At 39.3% G+C, this 24,915-nt stretch overlaps 1 protein-coding gene and 1 long non-coding RNA gene across 3 annotated transcripts in view; one reads left to right on the plus strand and one right to left on the minus strand.

Moving 5' to 3' along the window:
- Msp300 (Muscle-specific protein 300 kDa) overlaps positions 1–19,946 on the minus strand; it is a 62,700-nt gene extending 42,754 nt beyond the window's left edge. Inside the window, exons 1-6 of one of the 2 annotated variants that reach the window (XM_069118936.1) lie at positions 18,736–19,946; positions 1,696–1,757; positions 840–935; positions 678–761; positions 446–538; positions 14–37 (exon numbers count right to left, since the gene is read on the minus strand). In XM_069118936.1, the coding sequence (XP_068975037.1) occupies positions 14–37; positions 446–538; positions 678–761; positions 840–935; positions 1,696–1,757; positions 18,736–19,411 (1,035 nt within the window). In that variant the 5' untranslated portion in view covers positions 19,412–19,946. The remainder of the gene's footprint in view (positions 1–13; positions 38–445; positions 539–677; positions 762–839; positions 936–1,695; positions 1,758–18,735) is intronic. The other variant, XM_069118937.1, reaches the window with a different exon arrangement.
- A 344-nt stretch (positions 19,947–20,290) lies between these two features.
- LOC138182764 (uncharacterized) lies at positions 20,291–22,806 on the plus strand. The gene is made up of 3 exons (XR_011173906.1): positions 20,291–21,467; positions 21,605–21,746; positions 22,718–22,806. It is a non-coding gene; the product is annotated as an uncharacterized LOC138182764 (long non-coding RNA).
- Positions 22,807–24,915: the final 2,109 nt, after the last annotated feature.

Consider the following 24,915-nt stretch of genomic DNA (forward strand, 5'->3'; position numbering starts at 1 on the left):
ATTAGCTACTCACCTTCCTTCGATCCTTCGATCGTAGCTTGTTTTCATGGAATAAATACGGTTAGCAGAATGGAATGTAATTTCTTACTTCGCTCTTAACGAGGATTAATTTTGTTAATAAGAAAAATTATCAACTTTAAGTGGAAAAAAAATTTGGTTAAAAAAAAGAACGGTGCGCTCGTATAAAGAATTATTCCTCTAAGATTTCACGAAACAATTCGGTAGGAAAAAAGTGATCGAACAACTTCGTGACACAAGCAAATTAATCCCCGCTGCAAACGATCGTCGCAGTGCTGCCGCGCGGATATCGTAACGCGTTTATGTAATTCGATGTTACATGTGGCACGGGCGTCTTATTTAAGCAACTACCGCATTCTAGTAATACGTGTGCGATTTTTTCAATAGCTTCGATTGTATTCGACTGTACGAATGGAAGAACGTCTACCTGGAAGTAAAGAATGATGGTCCATATCAGGCCTAACACTACGGGCGGTCGTCCGTCTACCAAATCGGACGAATTTATGTTCACTAGCTTGATCTGCAACAGAGAGTCACAAATGTATATTATACTACAGGCCTTTCAAGCCATACAACAATTTTCAATTTGAATTTTTTCAATCTCACATTTGAAGTTTCAGAATTCTAGTTTTGGATTTTTCAACAGTACGATTACTCACCTTTTTGCTCTGTAAGAATTGAAGCGCTGTGTTTGCGTTGCTAAGAAAATGCGGTCTCTTCAGGTTTCGGCCCCTTTCCACCGGCTGCGAACAGACAAACGCGTTTCGTACGAGCATATTTTATCGATCGAGAGTTACAAGACAACCGTTGCTGAAACTTACCAGCTTCTCGCCGGACAAAACTTCAAGCAATGCGAGTAGGCGGGTACCATCTTTGAGGTCCTCGATCAAATCGTCCACTCGAAGCGGTGGACTTCTCTGAAAGCGATTTCGATCATCGATACTCTCCTTTCTTGCTACTCGACACTCACAACGAAACTTGTATGCGACAATCGAGAATTCATATACAACAATTTCGAAAAAGAAAATAAAAATATATGGTTGTCAAACATCCCTAGCTGTATGAGAGAAAACCAAGTCGTTACGATTATTTAAGAGAAATTTTGTCGTAACTATAAATTCGAAGGAAATAAATGTCAATGGAATTTTCCAAATTCACGTCACGTTTCTGATTAAATTGGATTTCCTTTCGTGACGAGCGAATCTTCCCTACAGTTTTTGTGCGTGTATTTCTGGATAAATTAAAAATAGCATGACAGGTGAATCTTCCCTATTTCGATCAGAGGACATCATCGAACGCAATGTCGTGCCGGTTCTGGGGCATGCACGTCCTCGAGTTCCGGGATTTCTAATTCAAGTTTCGAAGTATCCGGAAGTGCGGAAGTAGGGGAGCGATATCGAGACTCGCGAGCCAGGCACGAGTTATTCCACCGAACTTCTGATATTCGTGATGAGCAGTAATTTCAACGATGCATTATTATATAGAAGGGACGATAAAAAACGAAAAAGCGGCAAGGAAATTTGCGTAACACTCGGTGTATAGGAATTATTTACAAGGAAAGAGATCGTTTGCGGAAGAGAAACAACCGGAAGGTTTTTCGAGTTCTTCGTCCTGTCACTTGGTTCCGAAAAGCTGTTTCTACGAGTTTTATCTGAATTTTTGCCTGCTTGTCCTTACCTTAGAAAGGTAAGAATTGATCCAGTTGACAAAAGTTTTCTTCTGTACGCGTTCTTGCTCGTCTGAAAAGAAAAGAAGAGAATTTTTAATAAATTGATGACACGATTATATTAAATTTTACGCTTATCTTAAAACTGTTGAGGTTATTCGATGTGTAAACAGAGAAAACTCGTGGATAAATTGTAAGGCAGAAAATATATTTAAATAGAAGTGCAATTATAAGTAAGAATACAATTTGAGCTGGTCCAGATCCATACGCTAGCTGTGTTACCCAATAACTGAAAACTCCGAAGCCAACGTCGCCTGTCTACTGTTTATGGTCTGTCTTCGTCGCAGTCTTTTGTCTACACGCTGTCGATGGCTTCGGTGCTTGAGAAAACTAAAAAAGACCAGATGTAGAGTTTTCTTAGAAGTGGTGACCACTTCAACAAAAACCAATTTGATATTTTCGTAGTAATAATCTTAATCGTCTGCTCCTCGTATCAATTAAATTTAAGAAACAATGTTTTCCACGTCTCTCTATTATCTGCGATAAGACGCCAGTAAGCTTGCGTCTAATTGTACGAGAAATTTCAGTTTGTTTATTTCTAGTGGAAAAACTTGTAAATTTAACTATTTATCTCGAGGTAGCATCAACTTTGTAGCATTATGTGAATTCGTCTCAAGATGCGAATTAAATTAGCATCATGAGGGATAAACAAGTTTTGTTTATCAAATTAAGTTCGCAGTTTGGTTAAGCGTTATTTTACAAATAATTCGACCAACGAGTCTGTTAATTGTTGATACAGTCAAAACATTGAAAATACTTTTGAAAGGAAAACAAGTGTTTTCAGAAACTGAGAAGTCTTCGTAGATCTGTCATCATTGATATTCGAAACATGTCGATTGTCTGGGTTCTCATTATCGTCCGCGACACTTAATCCTCTTAATGCCTTTCGAGATAAGTGAAAATTCTTCGCACGATTACATAAACGAATCGCATTAATTCTCGCAGTAAGCGAGCACATACGAAAAAACTGGTTTTATCAAGCTTGAAAAATATCTTTTATACGTATCGTGATATAGGTATCGTGACTGTTGTGGAATTTGCAATTCGAATACCGTATCGTTAAATAATCGATATTGGCCTGTGAAATCCAAGAATAATTATGACACGATATTCGACGAAATTCGTGATGGAGATGGCGAGAAAACATAGGCGATAATATTCGTACGCAGCGTTTGAATAAATGCTACGTACAGTCTTGTCATTACGTCATCGACAATTGCGGAGCCTCGTGATCGTTGCGTTGTGTGAACTGTAAATCGAGTTAGAAATCACGCTCTCAGCTTGAAATCGGTATTGCTCCACGTATCGCGTATAAACTGATCGAATCTTCCGTTAAATGGTTAATCGGAGAATAAAAACTGGCGATCAAAGTGGTATAGAGAAGGTATCGCCGCGAAGTAGCTGAAACCAGTTTCCCACGTAGTAAATTTAGCCATGCGCGTATGCCGCATCGAATAGACTGCTTTTATTGGCAGTAAACGTTCACGCTCTTACGTGGGCCTTTAAAATATCTTTCCAGGTAGCCCGAATCATGTATACGATAGAGTTTCATTCATTTCCAGCTGAAAGAACCAATGTGCCGTTTTATTTTTTCCCAACCATTTACGTATGTTCTTTTTCCTATTAACAGCTGAGAAAGCATACGTTCATTCTCAATTACGTTAACCTTTGTGTCATTCCATTTCCATTTACAACGCTACCGTTAAAACTTCTTTTTATCAAGATAACCAACCACGTAATACTTTCTACAAAATTTACATACGAAACGATATGCTCGGATTTGTCTTATTATCCTTTCGCGTTCTAGAAAACGTAGGTAAAAGTACGCATATTATTACGCTACTCACTTCGCAACATCGACGTTAAAATACCTTCGTTAAAGAAACGTCTGTAGCCTACACGTGACATCGATAGACTCCATCTAGTAATATCTTGCTTATATCTCACCACGTCTATTAGTTTGCAATTTAACAGCATTCTCGATTGCTTGTAATACTCTGAAACGTATTTTATTCTATGGGATATAAAAAATGCCCATGATCGGACAATTTCCTTTTCCTTTCGAACTTGCCAACTTTCTAAGGATAGTTATGGGAATTAATTAGTTAATACTTTACACGTTAATATTTTGAGCGATCGTAAACAATGCGAAAGTGCAGGGAACTCCTGCAGAGTGGCTCGGAACAAGTAAAATTCGCGAATTCCCAGGGTTTCTAATTTTATGCACCCTTCGTCTCCGCACGAAAAACGTTCAGACCAAGCCTAATTACGGTGTTCCCGCGAAAAACACCGTAATCTCTATCGTGAATCGTATTATAAATCACGTTTCAAGGGATGTATGGCTCTTATTTTGGGAACGAGCACACTGGACGATGGATCGTTGGCGTCGATAAGCTCGCAAGAGGAAAAGTCGCTAGGGACCGAGGGTCAATTAAAAAGTGCTCACGCTGCACGTGCGTGCAAGACGAAGAAGCTCGTGTGTAGTCGCTGTTGGCACGCATACGTGATCTGCATACACAGTGCGTTCTGTCACTTCTCGCGACAGACGTGCTTATTACACGCTGCTTTGTTCCCCTTTCGCGTGTTCCTCCTATAGTCTGAAGAAAAGACGTTAGACGTACGATGTCGGAGAAATATTTTCCTCGTATCCGCTATTCTATGTCAATAAAAATCTATTATCACATTGTCGTCAAATACTTTTTATTCTTCCATGGCTGCGTGTTAACAAGTTCACGACGCGGATTCGAATTGGCTTGTACTTTCAGGTTATACAGGGTGGTTGGTAACTGGAGGTACGAGCGGAAAGGGGGTGATTCTACGCGAAAAAAGAAGTCGAAAATATAGAATAAAAATTTTTCGTTTGAGGCTTTGTTTTCGAGAAAATCGACTTTGAATTTTCGCTCGGTACGCGTGCACTATATCACGTCTCGTTATAACGGATCTCACTGTAGATCGTTGTCTCGATTGACGTTATTTTTTTAATTTTTAAAATTTTTAAATTTTTAAATTTTTATTCTATATTTTCGACTTCTTTTTTCCCGTAGAATCACCCCCTTTCCGCTTGTACCACCAGTTACCAACCACACTGTATATACACCACGAGCTTTTACGTGTTTATGAGCAATTTAAAGATACAAAAACACATATAGTATAGTACTCGACATACTATTTAGTTAGTCTAGGTCCTGCTTCTTTAATTCTGTTCGTAAACATGAATTTTCATGGTATATGTACAATGTAGCTTTGCGCAAAACGCGAACCAAGTGGTACGAAATGACGAAACAATATTTCACAATAATTCATATCAAACACATGCGTAACATTTTATAGTATAAAGGCAAGTATTGCACGGTATCAAGTACAGCATTAAAGATGACGAATCCGCAATAAACATGCTAATGCGATATTTTAGCAGGCAAATAATCTGAATATTCATATAATGCTCAAGTTCCATACTTTTATATTGTTGGATTTATGGTAGGGAGGCAACCTCGAGCATCAAGTTCTTCGATCGAGACTATAGAAATGTAGATCATGGTGGCCACTCGTGGGAAGCTATCGCATTGTTTGCTAATAGCTATTTCTTGTATCTTAACGTGATAGATGAGTCAGGGCTTTTAAATATGGTTGAGAGCACTCGCATATACATAATTCGACACTCGAATATTTCTACTCGCGACTATATCAACGTCCTATTATTATCACGCGAACGATATTCTCATTGATGACACGTCGAGAGAAAGACGTAACTAGCGTTAAATGAAAGACACCCTTTATGAGACTAACGGTACAATATACAGGGTGGTTGGTAACTGGTGGTACAAGCGGAAAGGGGGTGATTCTACGGGAAAAAAGAAGTAAAAAATATAGAATAAAAATTTTTTTTTAATTTCTTTTTTTAATTTTTCCATCGAGACAACGATCTACAGTGAGATCCGTTATAACGAGACGTGATACCGAGCACGCGTACCGAGCGAAAATTCAAAGTCGGTTTTCTCGAAAACAAAGCCTCAAACGAAAAATTTTTATTCTATATTTTCGACTTCTTTTTTCGCGTAGAATCACCCCCTTTCCGCTCGTACCACCAGTTACCAACCACCATGTATATTTCACGGTAACTTAAGAAAATGGCTGGATTGAGATCTACTGGAACATAAGATTCTATTATACGATAAAAGAAACTACGTACATATCGTATTTAAAAAATTACCACCAACCTATATCTTGTCAAAGTTGCGTGTATTGTACAGTCTATGTTATTGTATCGTTGCTATATATTTATTGTTAAAAGAAAAATCCATCTCGAAACGATTAAAGCTCTGGACTATCTATTAGCCGCGGCCGCTTTATTAATTCACACAGCATTGGGAAATTACAAGAGCACGTGATTGATGCACACGTAATGCACCGTAAAATTACACGTTTCGCGGCAACGATGTAATTTAACCGTTCACCGTGACGGCTAGTTGATCGGAGACGAGAGCAAAAACTCGAGGATGGACCGAACCTCTACCCGGTATCTACCCGGTGAAAAGAAATTGAAAGTAGAAAAGGAAAAGAGAATGAGTCGTAAGACCGAGTGTAAACAGGGAATTACGTTATTAGTTGTAAATTACGGGGATTTGACATTTTATTGGCAGCTTAATGGAACGATAATGGGAGTCGTAGCCATTGGGAGACGTGCGATAAATTTTAAAGAAATACGATTCGTACACTGGTACGGTCGAATATAACGTTCCTGCAGAGAATAAAAAAGAATCGAGACTGTGTTCGCGTGCATCGTAAAATGGCGGTGTCTCTGGACGACGAAAAGACGATTAATCCCCTCGTATTTTCAGGTCAGCATTCGTGAGACTTTTACCGTTGCTTGCATCGTCCCTAAGGTGCGGTCGCTTTTCACGAAAAATATAATTCAATAGGCTGTGTCTGACTAAGCAAGCTACTTATCTACTGTGCGTCGCATAACGGACGTATAGACGTACCTATATGCTAATGATCATTAGGCTTGCAAGTAGTTGTGTTAGAAATGCTCGTGCATAGTTCACCTTTAACCTTTCCGTCGCCAAATTATTTGTCTGCGAGTTTTCCATTCTGCTTGTTGTATCGTGAATAAGCAGTGTTCGCAGATGAATCTTTGAATGGAATACAAATTATCTGTAATTTGTAGTGTAACACTAAAAAGTGTTAAAACATAAAATATACAAAATGCGAGATATGAAATTGCATCAATAACGAGTAAATTCCGACCTATCTTAAACTTGCGCACACTCGTCCAACGAAACGTTGCAGTCTGCTCGTTAAGTCCCTATTTTACAAGGCGAACGTGTCTCGACGCTAGATAACGGGTATCAGACGTGCAACCGAGTCACGTTTTACCAAACGTAATTAAAGAGAAACAATCGACACGATCACGTCGAAGCCCGACAGAAGTGGTCATTCGATGTTCCTGACATTTCTTGCGTATATTATAGTCCCACGAATTCATTAATAACGCCAACTTGAAACTTGATATTTCGAAAAATTTGATCGATAACGTTAGTTCGATTGTTTACAAAGGATCCACGTGTAAATCAAATGTGTCAAAGTATTCGTAACTGATTTGCATTCGACGGAGATACCGAAGATTTTTTAAAAATATATCTTTCTCGGTAGCTACCTACACAGAGTCCAACCCGTGGCCAATTAACAAAGCACTAAATTAAGCAATTCCCCTTCCAAAAGTTCTTCTGTCTCTTTGTATCCGCGTATACTCTTCGTCTCTTCTCCTTTCCATCGACGAACGGTAGGTCTGACATTTTAAAATGATCTCAGTTTTCTCCCCTCTTTCCCTTGTTTTTTTTTTTTTACTTGGGAAGAGGCACACGCATAACACGAGTCGCGCATATAAATTCGTATTTTTAGCGCTTTCGTTCAGCCTGCACAACGCAGAGATGTTGAAAGCAAAAGGCGAGAAAAGGACAGCGAGATCGGTGAAATGAGACAAATTCTCGTGCATGACCTCATATGCTTGATAGCGTCTGTGTCTCTCTTACGAGAGAGGGGGAATCGATCGAGCTTCCTTTTCCTTTTCGTGCGAATCACCTTGTTCCTTTCCTTCATTTCGATTTCGCAAAATCGATGAAAATTGACGTAAACTGCGTAGTTAATGAGCCAATTCGTAGGTGTCCTTGAGAAGGAAGATAATAGACCTTTTTCTTTTGATTATGTTAACTTTTCTCTATCTCCCTCTCTTTTTTCTTTTCTCTAAAGTCCAATCCTTTCAACTCGAGGATTCTTTTCCTCTTTTTTCGTTTTATTCTCTCTATTCTATAATTCTATAACTCTTTGTTTGAGTTCAATTTAGTAACACAGATGGGTGTTCATGATGGAGTAAGAATTCTATTTATTTCGTATACTAAATTATGTTTCATCCAACGAGGAAAATAATAGATAGTTTCCTTTATTTCTCGTTTTAGATCGTGGCCTCTATTCTCTTTACTCGACTGCAATCTCGTGAAATTGACGAAGGTTCTCCGGTTCCGATCATCCGGTAATCCATCCAGTCCGTGTAACAGAAAATGCTTTTTGAAAAAGGGAAAATCGAGCAAGGCTGCTTTTTCCCCTCGTCATCTCACCTTGTTCTCTTTTCCTGACTTGATTTCACAAGGCTCGAGCTTCTCATCACTCCGTCCAACAGCAATCTTGCGAACTTGTCCGTTTTCTTGATCCTTTCGAAGAAGGATGTCTGCTTCATCGATCACTTTGTCCCATTTTCCAGTCTCACATCGACTCTAACAGCTTGAATCTTTGAAATACTTTGTCCGATACATATCATTCCGATCTCCATATAAAACGTATTCTATGCCGATTCTATTACGTCGTTTCGTACATTTTATCTTCTTTCATATATTTTGCCTGGAGTTTGGCGTGAAATTACAAACGCACATTACGAATTTAATCATCGATGTATTTCTATTCTCCATCGTTGCTTCTCATTTAAAAGCTTAATCAAATCTACTAATCAGATAAATAGAAACACAATATGGTTTTGATAAAAACCACCTAATAGTAAACTAAGGAAACTCCTATTTGTTAGGGTTGATTTCGTACAGTAAACTACTGTTGGTTGATGAAAGGAATCACGCAGCCACTCTGTATTTCCTGTTTGCAAAGGATATCGAATTCATCGCGACGTACAAACGATACCCGTGACGAATCTACGATTTCCTTTGGTTCATCAGCCGTGTATTTCTGCGTATTTTTATTACACCACGTTACTCTATATTTACACGGTTCTGTGTCCCAGCAGATCATAAGGAATGAAACATAATATCTAAAGATAAAGAGTAACATTTCAATTTTGCCTTTTTTCTCTTATCGCTTCGTCGGTCGCGCTTTTGTGTCATAGATAATTCTGATACAGATAACAATCGAAAATAATAACTTTGAAATATCGCGTCGTATAATAGAAATAGCAAGAAATATCGTAGAACTTTTTCAGATTGTCTGGAAGTTTATAAAAGTAAAAGAATTAGACTTAAAAGAGAAAAAAAAACAATTAATCACAAACGGCAATCTAACGTTTGTTTTCGTCATATTAGCGAAAGAAATTCACGATCGTTACACAAGCATGATCACAAGACGGTGGTTGAGATAACGAAGCAAGGCCTTGACATTCCCAGCGCGATAAGAGAATTGATCTATTATACAACTGAAACTGCAATGTATAAAACTTAACCTCCGCATCGTGATACGTTCCACGTCTATCGATGCTCAAACTCTTAAAAACGTTTCAAAAATACATTACGAAGAGATAAGTATCAAGGTGAAGTACGTCTAGTGATACTTAACTTACGTTTCTAGAGATGATTACCGTGGAAAATGGCTCACGAGCTCGTTTCAGCAACAAGTTTACACAACGGGATAATAATGTTCACTGCAACGACTTTCCTAAAGAGCCGCATTCGTAAGAACGCGAAAGCCTAACTTCCAATTATCGAATGCAACTGCACGCCATTTACTATGCATGCAGTTGCACACACGATGTGAGAGGTGTTCGAGGGTCGAAGTTTTGAGAGTTCCAGCCAATAACTCTTTCGATCAATTCATTCCAACTACGATATTACGATTTTCGAAAGGTTTCGTCGATCAACGGAAGCAAGAAAAACAATCGGGAGGAAATATTAAAAATTACGTGAATCTGTTCTTCCAGTTTTCGATATTTTCCATTCTCGAACTATTAAAGTAAGAAATTAATTTTCGATAATCAGAAGAATCGGCTAGAAGAAACTAGTTTATTATCAAAATGGTAACTTACCACTTACTTAAGAATAGGGAAAATATAAAATTTCTATAGATCTGCATAATTCGACAAATTATAATAATTCTTCCTACAGTTTTCAATATTCGCTGCTCGATCTGCGAAATAATATTTTCCCTAAATAATTTTCCAGGCAACAGAATATTCTTCGTGGAAATAATAAATTAAAAAATGAAATGAAACAAAAGAATGGAATTTATGCCGGGTCATTACGATCGCTCTCCATTAAAAAAGAACGACCGTGTGTTTGTACGCGTGATTGTTTGTTAATTACTTCCTAATGAGAGTGCAGAGGGGATGAAGTAAGATCGCATGCCACCAGCCGACCATGGTTGCTCGTCAAGCAAATTGGAGAAAATTCGTGGCGTGCGTGCCGACCGTGCCTCGACCGCTGAAATCCTTGCCGAAGTTGTCTTTCTGCGATTAATCCTCGTATGAAATCGACGTTCGTCCTCGAATAGGCTGTAAACTCGTTCGTACGCCAGTCGATTGAGGTCGAGTAGTAAGGGGAACATTCGTTTTTTCTAACGAGATTCGCAAGGTTGAGACGACAGATAAAAAGAGAGAGAAAGAAGAAGACGGAGAAGCGAATCTCGAATCGCGTAACCGTTCCTCTCTTTTCTTGAAACTAACAACGTGTTTGGAATAAAAGTATCACGTCTATAAATAGAGAACACGAGACTGGTGGTGTGCAACTCTTGCACTATGATGGTTACCGCGCCACTGATTTATTAAAGTCTCGAGTAAATGACGTTTAGGAGTCTGAGCAATGTCATCGACGCGACGTTATCGATCGGTTCCCTGTGACCATTAGAATCTTTCAGTAGATTCGTTCGGTTCTTGGTCAGACATCGGAACTTTAAATCGACATAGTAATCATTTATAGAGCTTAAGTTAAATCAAATTAAATTCAACCGTTCGGTTCTGTTACGAGTTTTGGCATATCTCAAACGTTTTGGACGTTATCGTAACTTCATTCTCAAGTATCGCACGATGCTAATTGTAAGCGTCTCGATTCAAAAAGTGATCTAGTTACGGCGTTAGCCTTGTAGTTACGACCTACAAGCATCGATTAAAACTTTTTACAAGGAAAAGAATATTCAGACCATCCATTAGAGGGTTGATTCATCTAATTAGAGGGTTTCATTTTTATTACGTCAGTGTCTATTAAAATTGCAAATTGTGCTTCTTAAATTACTACGACTTAACGGAATAAATAAAATAAGAATGACGTCATTATTGACGTTATCTTCTATTTATTTTACTTCAAAGAAGTGGCAAGAATTTCGTTTTTATTTTTCGATGATATTTACGTCCCTAGCACGACATTTTCAACGATCCAGGGACGAATATAGAATATAGAGGTTGCAAGCTGTCAAAATGGCTTAACCCTGTCCATCACGTGTCTAAGGGATAGGTAATCGCTTAACGGGAGGTACTTGGTCTATGTTTGGTCTAGTAACGAATACTCCATTCAATTTCCAAGATGTTGCGAGCTCATCGACGATAATTGCCAGGCGTTTCTGAATGGGAACGCACCTGCACGCCACGTGCGCGCAAAAATGGCACATCGCGAGTGTTACACCTAAAGTATTACGCTCTAAATATAAATTATCAAAGGCGCTACTGTCGAATATATGACGCTGTTTTAAATTACCGTGGCAAGCAAAAAAGAAATTGAGATTTCGAGCGACCAGGCGTTGGATCGTCTTTCGTACGAATAAGCCAAAGATCACTTTTCGATCACTAAATATTATTTCGTTAATTCTTCCCTCGTTTTTATTCATTTTCGCCCCCACCATTTTCAAGATCTAACTTGGCGTCGGAGAAAAATCGAAGAAAGTAAAAAGATAATATTCGATTAACACGAGATACCTGGCACCTTTCGTCTTTTATTTGCGAACGAAACGATCTATCTCTATCGACTTCGAGATCTATCGGATCGTTATCAAACCTATGGATCATCCACGATAATACGTGAATGTAAAATATCACTTGTACGACTTTGGATAAAAGAAAAAAAGAAACGAAATCCGATTACCACGAAGCCTAGAGAAACACGTTGTTCGTAGCATCTTGGATCGAATTTGTCTTTCATTCGCGATTAAAGCCCCGTAATATGAACGCCGGCTCGCTAGCAGATTATCGATCGACCCAATTGGATTGGCAGGTTGCGCCGATTCCTCATCAGGAAGTCCTTCCCCCTTGTTAAATCGCGCGCTCTGCAATTTCGCGCTTCTCGTTCGCCCGGTTCAGACGACTAACCAGCCCGACTAGACGAAGATAAAGTTAGCGGATCTAGCTGCAGATAGAACGAGACGGTTGGTGTCTGTAGCAGGTAGACGAGATAGAACCGGTATCGAGAGAAACCGGACGGAAGCAGATAGATACGCCAAACACGATGAAAAGCAAAGTAACATGTTGTAATCTGTTTCCTTTATTTGAAGTATAATTGGTAAATCGGTTATTCATTTTGTAAAGGGATAATAACCGTGACTGTGAGACGTAAAATATTTTCTATATGGTTTTGTATGGTGTACGATGTTTTATAGGCACTATAATCGTTAAAGAAAAGAACAATACCGTACAATACCGAGAGGAACAAATTGTTGCTACCGTGACGCTTGTTACGGGTTTCGATACGATAAAAAGAAAAACAATGTAATCTACTGCTCTTGATTTACCGTGTGATTCATGCAATTTCTATTTGACGATGGTAATCTTTAGAATTTGTGTAAAGAAGATCTCTATCTAGACTCGGATCATTGGAATTATTAATTCTCGAGTTGCTGTTAGTTCTTACGCTCTCGAGAGCTCTCGAGTTCTCTATAAGCTCGAAGCAATAAATTTGGAATTTCCTAGATGGAATATGAATTATATACGAATTGAACGTATGAACGAAGATGCTCGAAGCTGAATGACTCGCTTGAAGAAAATGTAAAGGTAACTTTGACGCCACGTTGACGCCTTCGCCAAAAAAGATTCCAAGCAAATGTATATAATAACGCACGTCAGACGCGATGATGAAAGATATCTCGATTAATTTTAGATATCTTCGATTGCATCCGTCACGATCGAAAGCGTGGATAAGGATTTACAATAATTTCAACAGTAACAACGAATAACCAAGCAAATTTGTGTAACAGAAATATGGAAAGTTTGCGGAATCTTCCCTTTCATCGAGCAACGAAAGAAGAAGAAGAAGAAGAAGAAGGGGATCGTAAAACGAGAGAAGGGAAAGAAGAATCGTAAAACGGAAGATTGCCTTAAAAACCAGACATGGAAGAAAGACGAGAACAGTCGAAATATGGCTGACAGAGAAAGAAAATATAGGACTGGGAAAGGTTGGAGAAAGAAAGACGGAGCAAACGGTTCCAGACAAAGCGAGTACGCTCGCAGAGTAGCCTTGAACTGACGCCCAATAACGTCATCGTTTACTATTAATACGAGTTACTATATTACGTTTTATACGCAACACAATGCTACGTTCGATCGTGTCAGATTCTGAAACACACTGCCTCGACATGAATCCTAACAATCGTTACGTGCATTTTTCATCGCTGATGACAAACGATCGTTTGTTCTTCGACAGCGAACCTCGTCGTTTTTACGCAACTGTCATTCATTCCCTTGGTCCAATTTATTACACCTGACTTAAGGTGTCTATCATGAAATCGAGCGTATCACGTTATCGAGCATTTTGTTATATCGATTTTATCTCTTCCAAGAATCGAGGATTTCATTTTCAGCTTTTTTTCGTTTGCTTATTGTTTTCATTTAATGTTCCATAATTAGAAGAGTTTCATTAGTTCTAAATCCATATACTTAATGTTTCATTGATTACTTCGGTGGTTATCTTCTAAAGTACTATTCCACTGTGCTCGCTTTTCATTCCAATATCTTCGGTTCAAGTTCACGTATATTACTTTAATTTTATTCATCTCTAAATAACGTAAAATCATAAATATAAATTCCATTTACCTGAACTGTATTTGTTGTAATTTATTGTATATTTATTTATCGTTGGCGTTTTAATTATTGCCCGAATGACCGGTTAGTCCGACATCTGACGCTGAATCTACTCATCTGTAAATACATTAGAAACCGTAGGCAGAATTCCACTGATTCTAAAAAATTCTCAAAAACAGACGTGTTTTCCTCGACGTTCTTTTCCTCGATTCTTCCTACGAAATTCGTATGTCAGGACTTGGGTGTCGCATAACGACGATCGTTTGTCAGCGTAATATCGTAGATACTGACGCAACATATTTTTTCTTTTTAAAACGCTTAGTCAAGTGAGCCGCGCGATACCTATGAATTCCAACAAGAGACGAGACTGAGATTCCGATTACTCGAAGGCCTATTCGATGAACGTCCGATTCGTACGTTGGCCAACGTGTCGTGACGTAAGGATTTAATAAGTTAGGGGACCGGAGACCCGCAGGAGACCTTGACCTCGCTCTCACCGCCGTTCTTTTCTTAACGTGGCCGCTGTTCGCGTTATCTGAACGCCGACGATTCGATTTCATCCTCCCGATCAAGGAAGACTATGTTCAATTAAATCGAACACTGTCCCGCTGTTTTCGCGCTCTCTGTACTTCTGCCACGTGCAAATATCGCCGACTATTTATATTACATTAGCTCGACGAGGAAAATTTTGTTCTTAACCGAAGGCTGAACCCGATAAGGAGATAATTTCTATTAAGCTCGCATTGACGTAATTCTTTATTTTATTGATTTAAAACATTTATTTTAAATAACGCATGGATAACGTTAAAGAGATTTTTAATGGATGTGGAAATCTTCGTGCACCTTATGAAAAGATTATCTCCGTTAGCAAATAAATATATTGCATATAGTTATATCGCGTACTTTATTTCAACAATAATTTTTTAATCTCAATAAGTTTCTCTTAATGTGCCGTTTATAAAACGGAATGTTTTAAAAGTGACTGCATATCACGGAAAGTTTGAAAATGTTCAATCCCTTTCATATAAAATTTCGAATATTTTCTGTCGAATAAAAAATGGTTTAAAAGATGACTGTGCAGATTATGACAATCTGTTTCGCTGAATATGATAGCACGTAGCTGGCAGTGAAATCGGCGAAACCTAAATGAAAATGTCGACGAGTGTGAATTAAAGTTGAGTAGACGGCCAAGAAAGTTGTAAAAAAAGTAATTTAGCATGCCTGAATGTTCTGCTTGAGAAAAACGACGAAAAAGTAGAGCAAAGTTATCAGGAAAGTTTAAACGCAAGGTGTTTAGTAGCCGAAACAGACGCGAATAAGCAAAGCAATGTTACCGAAAATTTGAAGAGACACGGATACATTTTGGCACCGATACCGGTAAACGTTAGACGCGATAGTCGCCATACGCGAATCGTTTTCTGGTTGATCGAGAAACAGGGCAACGAACCGGTCTATTGCTCACGAATGCAAATAAAACGAAGCTTGTTAGGTCAAGATAACGACCGGCGTCTCGTAAACGAAGCACAACCAATCAATGGCAATTCGATACCACGACCGCAAACATTTTGCGGTTTTTTAATATTCGACCTTTGTACAGGATCTCGAATTTGACGTCCGTTTTCGAATCATCAGAACGATGTTTGATTAGTTTTATTAATTTTGTTGATATCGATTGGCATTTATGCCAGTAGCATCGTCAAAACGACCGATTCGTACTTTTTCCTAGAAATTTTATAGATATAAATTTTGAGGGATTTTTCAATCGTTAACGATTTGATAAAATTAAAAAGATGTATTTGATAGATACGATCTTTTTTAAAATATATAGCTAAGAGCTTCCATTTTGGACAGGTTTTATACTTCAGTCGTTTAGTTTTAATGTTTGAATCGAAGACATCCTACTCTTTACCTGTCGTTTTAGAAGAAGTTTTCAGACGTTTTCTTTATTCGAATAATGAATATGTAGTGTGGGAAAATTACAGCGAAATAGCTCGTATTGTTCGTATTCGTATTACGTATTTTAAATACCGGCGATGTCGACCGTGACCATGAAAATATTGTCGACTTGTCGACAACCGATCTTTCCGGTTTATCCCACGTAGTGCACGTAGTGTTGAGCGTGGGCAATGCGATTATCGAGCGTAAACCGCAAATTAACGTTATTGAGCGTAAACAGCAAATTAACGTTATCGATCAACGATGACAATCAAGAAACGCAGAAGATAAAGATTCGCGCGACACGAAGCCCAATGCAGACGAACGATGTAACTTTAAAACATTTATCCAGCAATTCGGATGAAAAATGTAAGTCTATGAAATTTCTATGAAGAATTAAAAATTCGTCGTATCGACAAATGCAGTAGTTTTAATACCACAAATATAAATTTTCCAAATTGGAAAAAATCGCATCACCGGAAAATGGCAACGACGTATCAGACCTTGTTCGTTACATCGAGTTTCAAACGACTGGTTTAACCAGGTCTGACCCTTACGACTGCGTTCCGCGTTATCTATTTTAGACGTAAAACCAGTTAAGAACGTCTTTCCCTTATCTAATCCTCGCTGATTATTTCAAGTTCTTGCGACGACGAGGACGTCGTTCCGTGTTCGCCACGGTTTCGCAAGAGTCGATCCGGTTGGTCGCGAACGTGTGTCGCCACCAAGAAAAGTACCACGAGGTCCCCATGAGGAATTGCTAATATGGTACTTAACGGCCGCGAATAACTTATTGATCGCTGAGAAAGCCAGGTTCTTCGTCCGCGTCCCTTCCTTTCTGTTAAGCGAGAAACTCCGACGCGATTTGAAAACGGGGGAGAAAATGGAAATTAGGACTCGAGAGATTGGAATTTTATTTTTCACGTCGAAATATCGGCGCATAACGCGCTTAATTGGAAATTTTGATTATGTGACATTATCTAAAACAATGGACAGTAAGAAAATGTTCTACTTTGAGGGGAATGATGCAAATTCGAGATAATACGAAGTAAACTGATTTCGATAGGATTCAGCGGGTATTATGGTAACATTGATCTATTTCCGTAGGTGTTATGGTATTACAGTAACATCGATTGGTATTATGCAATTTATCAGGTAAATATTATCTAACGCGAGCCACAATGAATTCTTCGCGTTTGGAAGTACCTTTGGAAAAGATACCAGAAAATGTAGCTTTATGAAAGAGATAATTGTATTAGATTTGGACTAAGCATTGTATGTTCATCGCAAAAATTGAGTTTGGGTTAGTATCGAACTAAATTCGAATTAAAGTGGTCGAGTACGTAGTAAAAGTTTATATTCATTTAGGGGTGAGTCACGTATATCGATTACAAAAATTTGATTTGGCTTAAGATTGTTTCATGTTCTAGTTAAGCTGCCATATGTATCTTGATAATTAGAATTTGACTTAAATTGATTAGCTACATAGAGAAACACGTGTCTTGTCGACAACTTGGTTCCAGTCAGATACGAATTAAACCGATTTCATACATACAATGGCCAGATAAAATTCAATCGAATAAAGTTGTAACAAGGAGATTCATCGATTTTTATTGTCGCGCGCCTGGTAACTGTCGATTGTCAACGTGAGAAAGAATAAAAAGGACCTAGGGCGTCCTTTCAGACTGATGAGTAATGAATCGCCATCGTGTGTCGTCGGTGAATCTAGGTCAATGCGTAATTTTATTTTAATTTCCACGACGGGCGATCGATCATCGTCACCGGAAGGTATCAACCGTAGCGTTCAACTATCGGAGAACCGACAAAACCCATTTAAGTGTAAATAGATCGATCGTGGACCTCGAAGAAGTCGTTGATCAATTGAATCAACGGCCAATTAAATGAAGGATAATTTATCGAATAATAAGACAAAATAAAGAACAAACGACGGATAATTATACTAGGAATGCGTAAGAAAACGTAAGAACCTTGATCTTTATACATTTATACCCTTTTAAGAAATCTTATCATCTTTTTCTTATTGTTACTGTTATCTGATGCAACGTTCCTAGTATTGACCGGTGCTAACACCGAGCTAGACAAAGTCGGAGTTCTTTGCAGTCGCGACAGTGGCTCGTAAAGTTGGTGAGAGGTGGTGGAAGTTGTTCTCCCACCGAATCAAAGCGATTCGTGAGAGTTCTTACGAAGAAACTCGAAAACACGTGTAGCACGAGTTCCATTATTACAACAATTTGCATTGTACAAACTAGAATGACATATCATATTTAACGGAACAGAGAATCACAGAGTTACGTAAATTCGATAAGAGCCTCTGTTTTTATTTCTCTAGAACGTGCGAAACACCACGATATCTGGAATAATTCCGCTATCCTTGACCTTATACTAAGAAAATTCATTTTTACTTTGTTTACGATTAATTTAAGACAAGAATCGATTAAATTCTACAATCAGCGTCTACCAAATCGGTATCTGTGGAATACTTTTCACAATATCAGGAACGTCTTTCTTCCATGATACAATCCTGATGCAGATTGTTTAAAGATTCTTCTTACAGTAACTGGAATTCCAACCAAATATATACCTAATTCTTACAAGAACTATGAAAAGGTTCCTCTATTCGAAAATAATTACAAGATGTAAGAAAACCAATATTCAATCGCATCCGAAATCAAACACACCCTGAAGGTGTGTGAACACCGGCAACACCCTCTTTCCCGACCGGAGTCAGCAAGAACAAAGAGCGGATCGAAGAAACAAAAAGGAATACCTTTAATCTCGGCGATGTGTGCATCGTACTCGCTCTTACTGCGCACATATTCGATCCTGGTGGCGACGTTCTGGAAGCTCTGAGTACGATATTCCGCGTACCACTCGGACGGCGTTCGATCGTCCAGGCCCAGATGATGCTGAGGGCTACTGCCCTTCTTATGCGACAAACTCTCTTCGGATGGAAATCTCGTGAACGACGTGACCGAGCTGGATTTACTTCCATAATTCGCAGCACCGTGGCTATGACTCTGATAAGCCGAGTCCTCGAGGGCGTGTTCCTCGCTCGGTGTTCTGCTCGATTCCGCGAGTAAAGCTCGTTGTTGCGAGCTAGACACACCGCTGCCGATCTCTTTCACGCTCTTTCGCATCGTGATCTTCTCAAATTTTACCACCTTCGAACCGTTCAATTCACCTTCTTCCACCAATCGTTCGAAGCTCTCCTCGAACGACGAGTCGCTGGCTCTGGAGGATGGTCGCGAAGAAGGTCCGGACGAAGGTCTGGGATTCGTCGGCGATCTAAATTGTCCGGCATTTCGTCTAGCCTCTTTATCCTCGAACAGCTCGATGAAGAAGTTGACCCTATCGCGGAGACGGCCTCCACGTGGCGTGCTCGGGCTGCTAGGGCTACCCCGGCTGCCGGCTGGACTCGCGCTCTTCGATGGTGTATGTGACATGACTCGTCACCTCGCTAACCACCACCGTGTCTCAAAGAGGTTTCTCGCCGATGATGTTCATGCGAGTATGTTCCCTCTGCGGGCTAGGCAGCCCGAAAATTCATTGTGACGTACGAGCACCGGCCCCGTACGTTTCCGGTTTCTGCTCGTTTCACGGTCGAGCTGCGCTTCTGGACACCTGTTCTCCGCACACCACACCCTGCTACGCGCACCACCACGTATGTACATCGGCAGCACCCGCTGCGCCTCCCGTCTTCGTCGTCTCGCCGGTTAAAGCGAAAAACCTCACTGTGACACCTTTTCTGCTACTTTCTTTCTTTCTTTTTCGTTTTGTCTTAGTGGCGCGTGGCCACGCTCGTGTTTCCCACACGATCTTCTCCGTTCTACCGAAACGGATCGAATAATACTTAGAAATGATCGTTACCTAGCTGTTGTTACCTCGTATACACGAAGAACGACACACGCGCGCATATCTGCCTGTTCACGGCGACTGTCTGATGTGCGATACGCGTCTATCGCTCACGGAATGCACTCCGGCCGCGCACCACGGCCGCCGGTTCGATATTGGTGCCTCTCGCTGGTCCCGACCTCTCGCCGGGTCCCCACCTCGTTTCGTCGTGCTGTGTGCCCTCCGTGCCCTCCTATACCCCCAGTCGTAACATTCTCCCTGCCTACGTTCCGCATTGCACGCTCACGAGGACATCCACCACGACCACCGACTCTACCGACGCCACGGCCGCGACGTCCACCAGAGGAGGAGATCGCGCACGATGACGAGGTCCATGACGATGCCACGAACCCATGCGCCACAAACCGACGCGTCGTCGTCGACGCCCTACCGACTTCTCTTCCTCTTCCTCCTTTCCTCTCTCGCGTTGTTCGCCCTCTCTCGTCTAACCTTCCTGATGCCAACGTCGATCGATGCTTTTATCCTGCGTCCTTCTCCTCCGCAGCCGGTTAAATGTCACTTCTCGCGCCACCGTTTGAACCTATTCTTTGACAGAGTCCTGGTATCCTCGGTATTCCGCGTGTCGCACGCATTGGCATACGTTTTTCCATTTTTGTATCGGGCCAGCCTCTTAAGAAAATTGCCACCGCTGGGAATTGCGGTAGGTCTCAGAGTGGGAAACGAAGTCGAGTGATTTGAGGTACGAAGAGGAAGTTTCTACGTTAGGGATTCGACCTAGTCCTGTCTGATAAGTTTCCTTGTAAATGTATCGGGCGGTTGTTAAGAAATTATCTCCAATTAAGCAATATTTTTAATATATTTCTAATATTTTAATAATAGCAAAAGGAATATGAGACAAAGTGAAATATCGTTTTATACGTATGCTACTAATAACCTTCGTTTATGATTATTTTAATAGATACGTTGAAAGAATTTGCAAAGCTGGTCGATGGCGACGTAAAATACTTTTAACGAGAAAACTTTGAAATATTTTAAAGTGTAGAATATTTACATTATAAATTTCAGTGGATAAAAGTATATAAGACAAATTTACGCGAGGTAACGACACAATTTTCTTTCACATCCTACGCTGTACAAAATCGGACTAAGTTCTATCACTTGGTATTTCGAAACAATGGTTCCACTGTTTCGAAACAATTGCCATTCACAACGTCGACAGCTACTCTTCCTCTCGGAAAGCTTTTAACACTTTGTAACAGAATTTACAACCAGACTAGGTATACGTTTAATCTTTGATTGGTACGACGACGAAGAAAGAAGAAGGACAAGTGACGTAACCGTGAGATCTTACGGAAGAGAGTGATTGTCCCTCGAGGCATAAAGAGATTTTAATTACACGTATATTCTTATAAAAACCTAGTTATACTTTTTATGAAAAAAGGTTCCTCATTTCAAGTACTCGGTTCTCACTGTCGATGAATGGAAAGAGGTTTGTAATTAATCTAATAAGAAGACCTAAATTATTTAGATACGCTGCGTCGACGAATAGTTTAATTAAATGGTTTAATGGTCATCGATAATGAGCGGATGTTTTGTACGTGCTGTCACTTGCCAAGAAGCTGTTGGCACTTTTGCAAGGGACTATCGGTGAGTGTCGTTCGCGAAACATTGAAGCGGCACTCCGATGCTATTAACGAATCGCAACAAGAGGTCCACGATTCTATTTCCTTCGGTGACGAGGCGTGCGACAGACAATTTACATTGACTCTTTTTTTTATTTTCAGATAAACGAGCGAAGCTGGATTACTGACGACGAGAGAGTCACGTTTATCCAAAGGAAATCGACGGAGTCGCCTACGCGATGCTAATTGCCTCGAGAATATCATCGATCCATATCAAAATCTTGGAAGAACAGAAATTAGAAACGTAATAAATATTCGAGGACATACGTCGCTATAACCGAGAATAACATGCTTTATCGATAATCCGATTCGAACCGGTTTCTCTTTCGCGTCTCTATTAATCCACAATTATATCTATGATATCTACTGATATAAAATGAACGTGTCGTAAAGTTTATATATAGAAAACGACGTAAGAATTCATAGGATTTCAGAGAATTTAGCTGGTCATGGAACTAGTTCGCTCGACAAAACAGCATAAAGAACGAGCGATATCGTTGGTAGAATGTCGTAAGAAATGTAGTACGCGTCTTATCGATAGTTCATACTGTTCTACGAAACACCGACGCGTTATCCACATGTCATTGTTGCGTAACGCACGTGATAATCGCAACTAATAAACAAAACAGCAGGAATCGCAGCCTCTGACCGATGCTTTACAAGCTCGTCGTATCGTTTCGATTTGTTTCATGACACATGTTTGCACGATCCTCGTCTTTTTTATCTCAATTATATCCATTCGATACAACGCAGACGCTGTAAAAATGTAAATTCTGTCACATACTTGCGTTCCAAATTTGTCAATATTATTCGTTCTTTCCTTGACGTTGGAATTGTTTTTCGTGTTTAAACTATTGAGCTTAATTGTTGCCTGAAATACGTGCTTATCACCAAGTAATATCGAGAATATCGGTACTCCGTATCTCGAGTCGTTGTACAGGCTACGTTAAGCCGGGACGTTTTAATTTATTATAAAACAATTATTAAACAATGTATTAACGAGCAATTTAATTTGAGAAACATTTTTTCAAAATACGTGTCTGTAATTACTAGAGTCGTTTGCGATTACTATTTAATTGTGTATCGAACACTTTCCTAACAAGTATTGGCAGATTATATCGTTTTATCAGTAACAAACAAACATCTGTTTGATACGAGAACGCGTACATGTAAACATAAAGAACATATCGTTGATAAACTTTCTTCGCTCCGCAGGTTGTCTCAAAAATAGCTACGCTGACTAATGCACGAACTAGACGCAAGTCGGAATACAAATTAGGAAACCGCGCATATGCTTCGTTTAAACATATGGTTACGAATACAATGACATGGCCTACTACAGGTCGCTTCAGAAGAAATTACTTTGACAGAGTGTAAGTTACTGCGGAAATCTTTCCGTAAATCGTTCCTCTTACCCACTAGTGTACATAAAATCGAATAAAATAGTCCATTATATACGCAAACATGGAAAATTCAACAGAATCGTAAACTTTTTTATGACAATCGTAAAATTGCGGACAAGAAAACATCGTCTAAAAATTAAGATCTACGCTGACGAACCAAAAGTCTGTACCGGTTCGAAACTTAGATAAATTAAAAAGAATTCAAAGCTACGATTAAAAATCGACTCACTGCTTAACCAACGCAAACGTATTCCGAAATAAACTGACCCAAACTGAAATAAATTGATAAACAGACCGATACAATGCGTCACTGCTACGTAATACCGTCCAAACATCGCGTGCCAACATAAGACGAGAGCGTAGATTTCATTCACAAATCATCAAAGTGCACCGAAACAAATGTTTCTGACGAAAGCATCCAGAGTACTGCTCTATCGTGACATTTACCATTTGCTAAATGATAGATTTTTGCAATCTCCCGATCGATCTGAATTTCGAGACAGAAAAATGTCAGTAGTGGCAATCATGAACGACCCGCGGCAGGTGCTTCGTCACACTTATAAATAGGCTGGACATCGTCGTCTATTCCTCCTACACGGTTCAACATAGAAGTATGCAGATCACACGCATACAGGGGCACCTGTGCGTGAACGATCAATAAAGACTGATCCATAACCTTTGCACGATGAATTTCATGAATCTAGTCTGTTCCCAAAGAGTTTGTACGCAAACCGATTCATATGCAAATTGCATTCTTGCCAATTTTTTGCGGTAGGTCCGGCACATGGTTCGAAATAAGCGAGTTAAAAAAAAATTTCATGCTCGAGAAGATTAAAACCGAGCTTTTTAATGTTCCAGTGCAATTTTTATTGCGCATATAGTACTCATAGTATTCTAGTAACTTGTAAATCTCAGAACTCATCACTAAGATCGATAGTTTATGATATTATAATAATTTATGATATTTCGACGTTGAGATTTTGTGGAAATTTACCGACTCTTGAGATGATTTTCAATTCGATGGTCGATTTCTCCGATGTTCCTAATATTATTATATTATTATTATATAATATTATTATATTAAATATCCTAATATTTTGCTATTCTTGCGTTTTATTAATCTGCTATTTCCATTTCTTTTACACTGCAGTGCGGTAAACTTAACTAACTCAACTTAATCGATTGCCAGACACAAACGTGGCTTCGTTAAAAACGATACAGTCGATGATATAACTAAGCAGTGATTATTCGAACATTTCTTAGAAACTCATTAAATTCATATATTCAACGCGCGCATAAATTTTATGCATCTTTCGTAAACGTTGGCAAAGTATCCATCGTGTTTCGAGTTTAAAATCGTTTTAGAGACAGACGAAAAATGATAACACGTGTAAACGAATATTTCCAACTTCATGAAACGTGCCGCTTACTCGTTCCACGCACTTATCCAACAAAAAAAAAGCCACAAAGGGATAGTGCATCATATGGTAGAATACGCGACTCCATTTGCGCAAGATGCCATAATAAACACTGGAATTGTTCGAATGAATTAGCGGTTTCCTGATAATTATCGTATTTACACGTAGAACCGCAAGTTTTTCGCGTGATCCGCAATAACAAGTTCTTTATACCGCAGTATAAATATTATTTGCGATGAGAGAAAATCATAGGAAACACGGATTATCGCTAATTCTTAATCAGCTTTATAGATTTCACTTTCCACGAGCGTTTTTCTAGGGTAGTAAATGATCCATAAAGTTTCTCAATTGGCAATGGAATGTTCATTGATTTCGTGCTTGCCAAAAATATCGCTTAACATCGGCATTGGAACATCGGTTTTTCGTTAGATCATTGTCAATGTCTATCTTGAACGCTACGTTGCACAGAAGTAACGTTTCTTAGAGATAGCTGCCAATAAAAACGAATTTTCGTCGACGTGTTCCCAAGCATTTAATCTTAATCTAGTACTCGTATATTTTCTAGCAAACTTAATGTTTATAAAATTTTTAT

The sequence above is a fragment of the Bombus flavifrons genome, chromosome 8 (assembly GCF_040668555.2).
Source record: "Bombus flavifrons isolate JBK064 chromosome 8, iyBomFlav1_principal, whole genome shotgun sequence".
NCBI classification, from domain to species: domain Eukaryota; kingdom Metazoa; phylum Arthropoda; class Insecta; order Hymenoptera; family Apidae; genus Bombus; species Bombus flavifrons.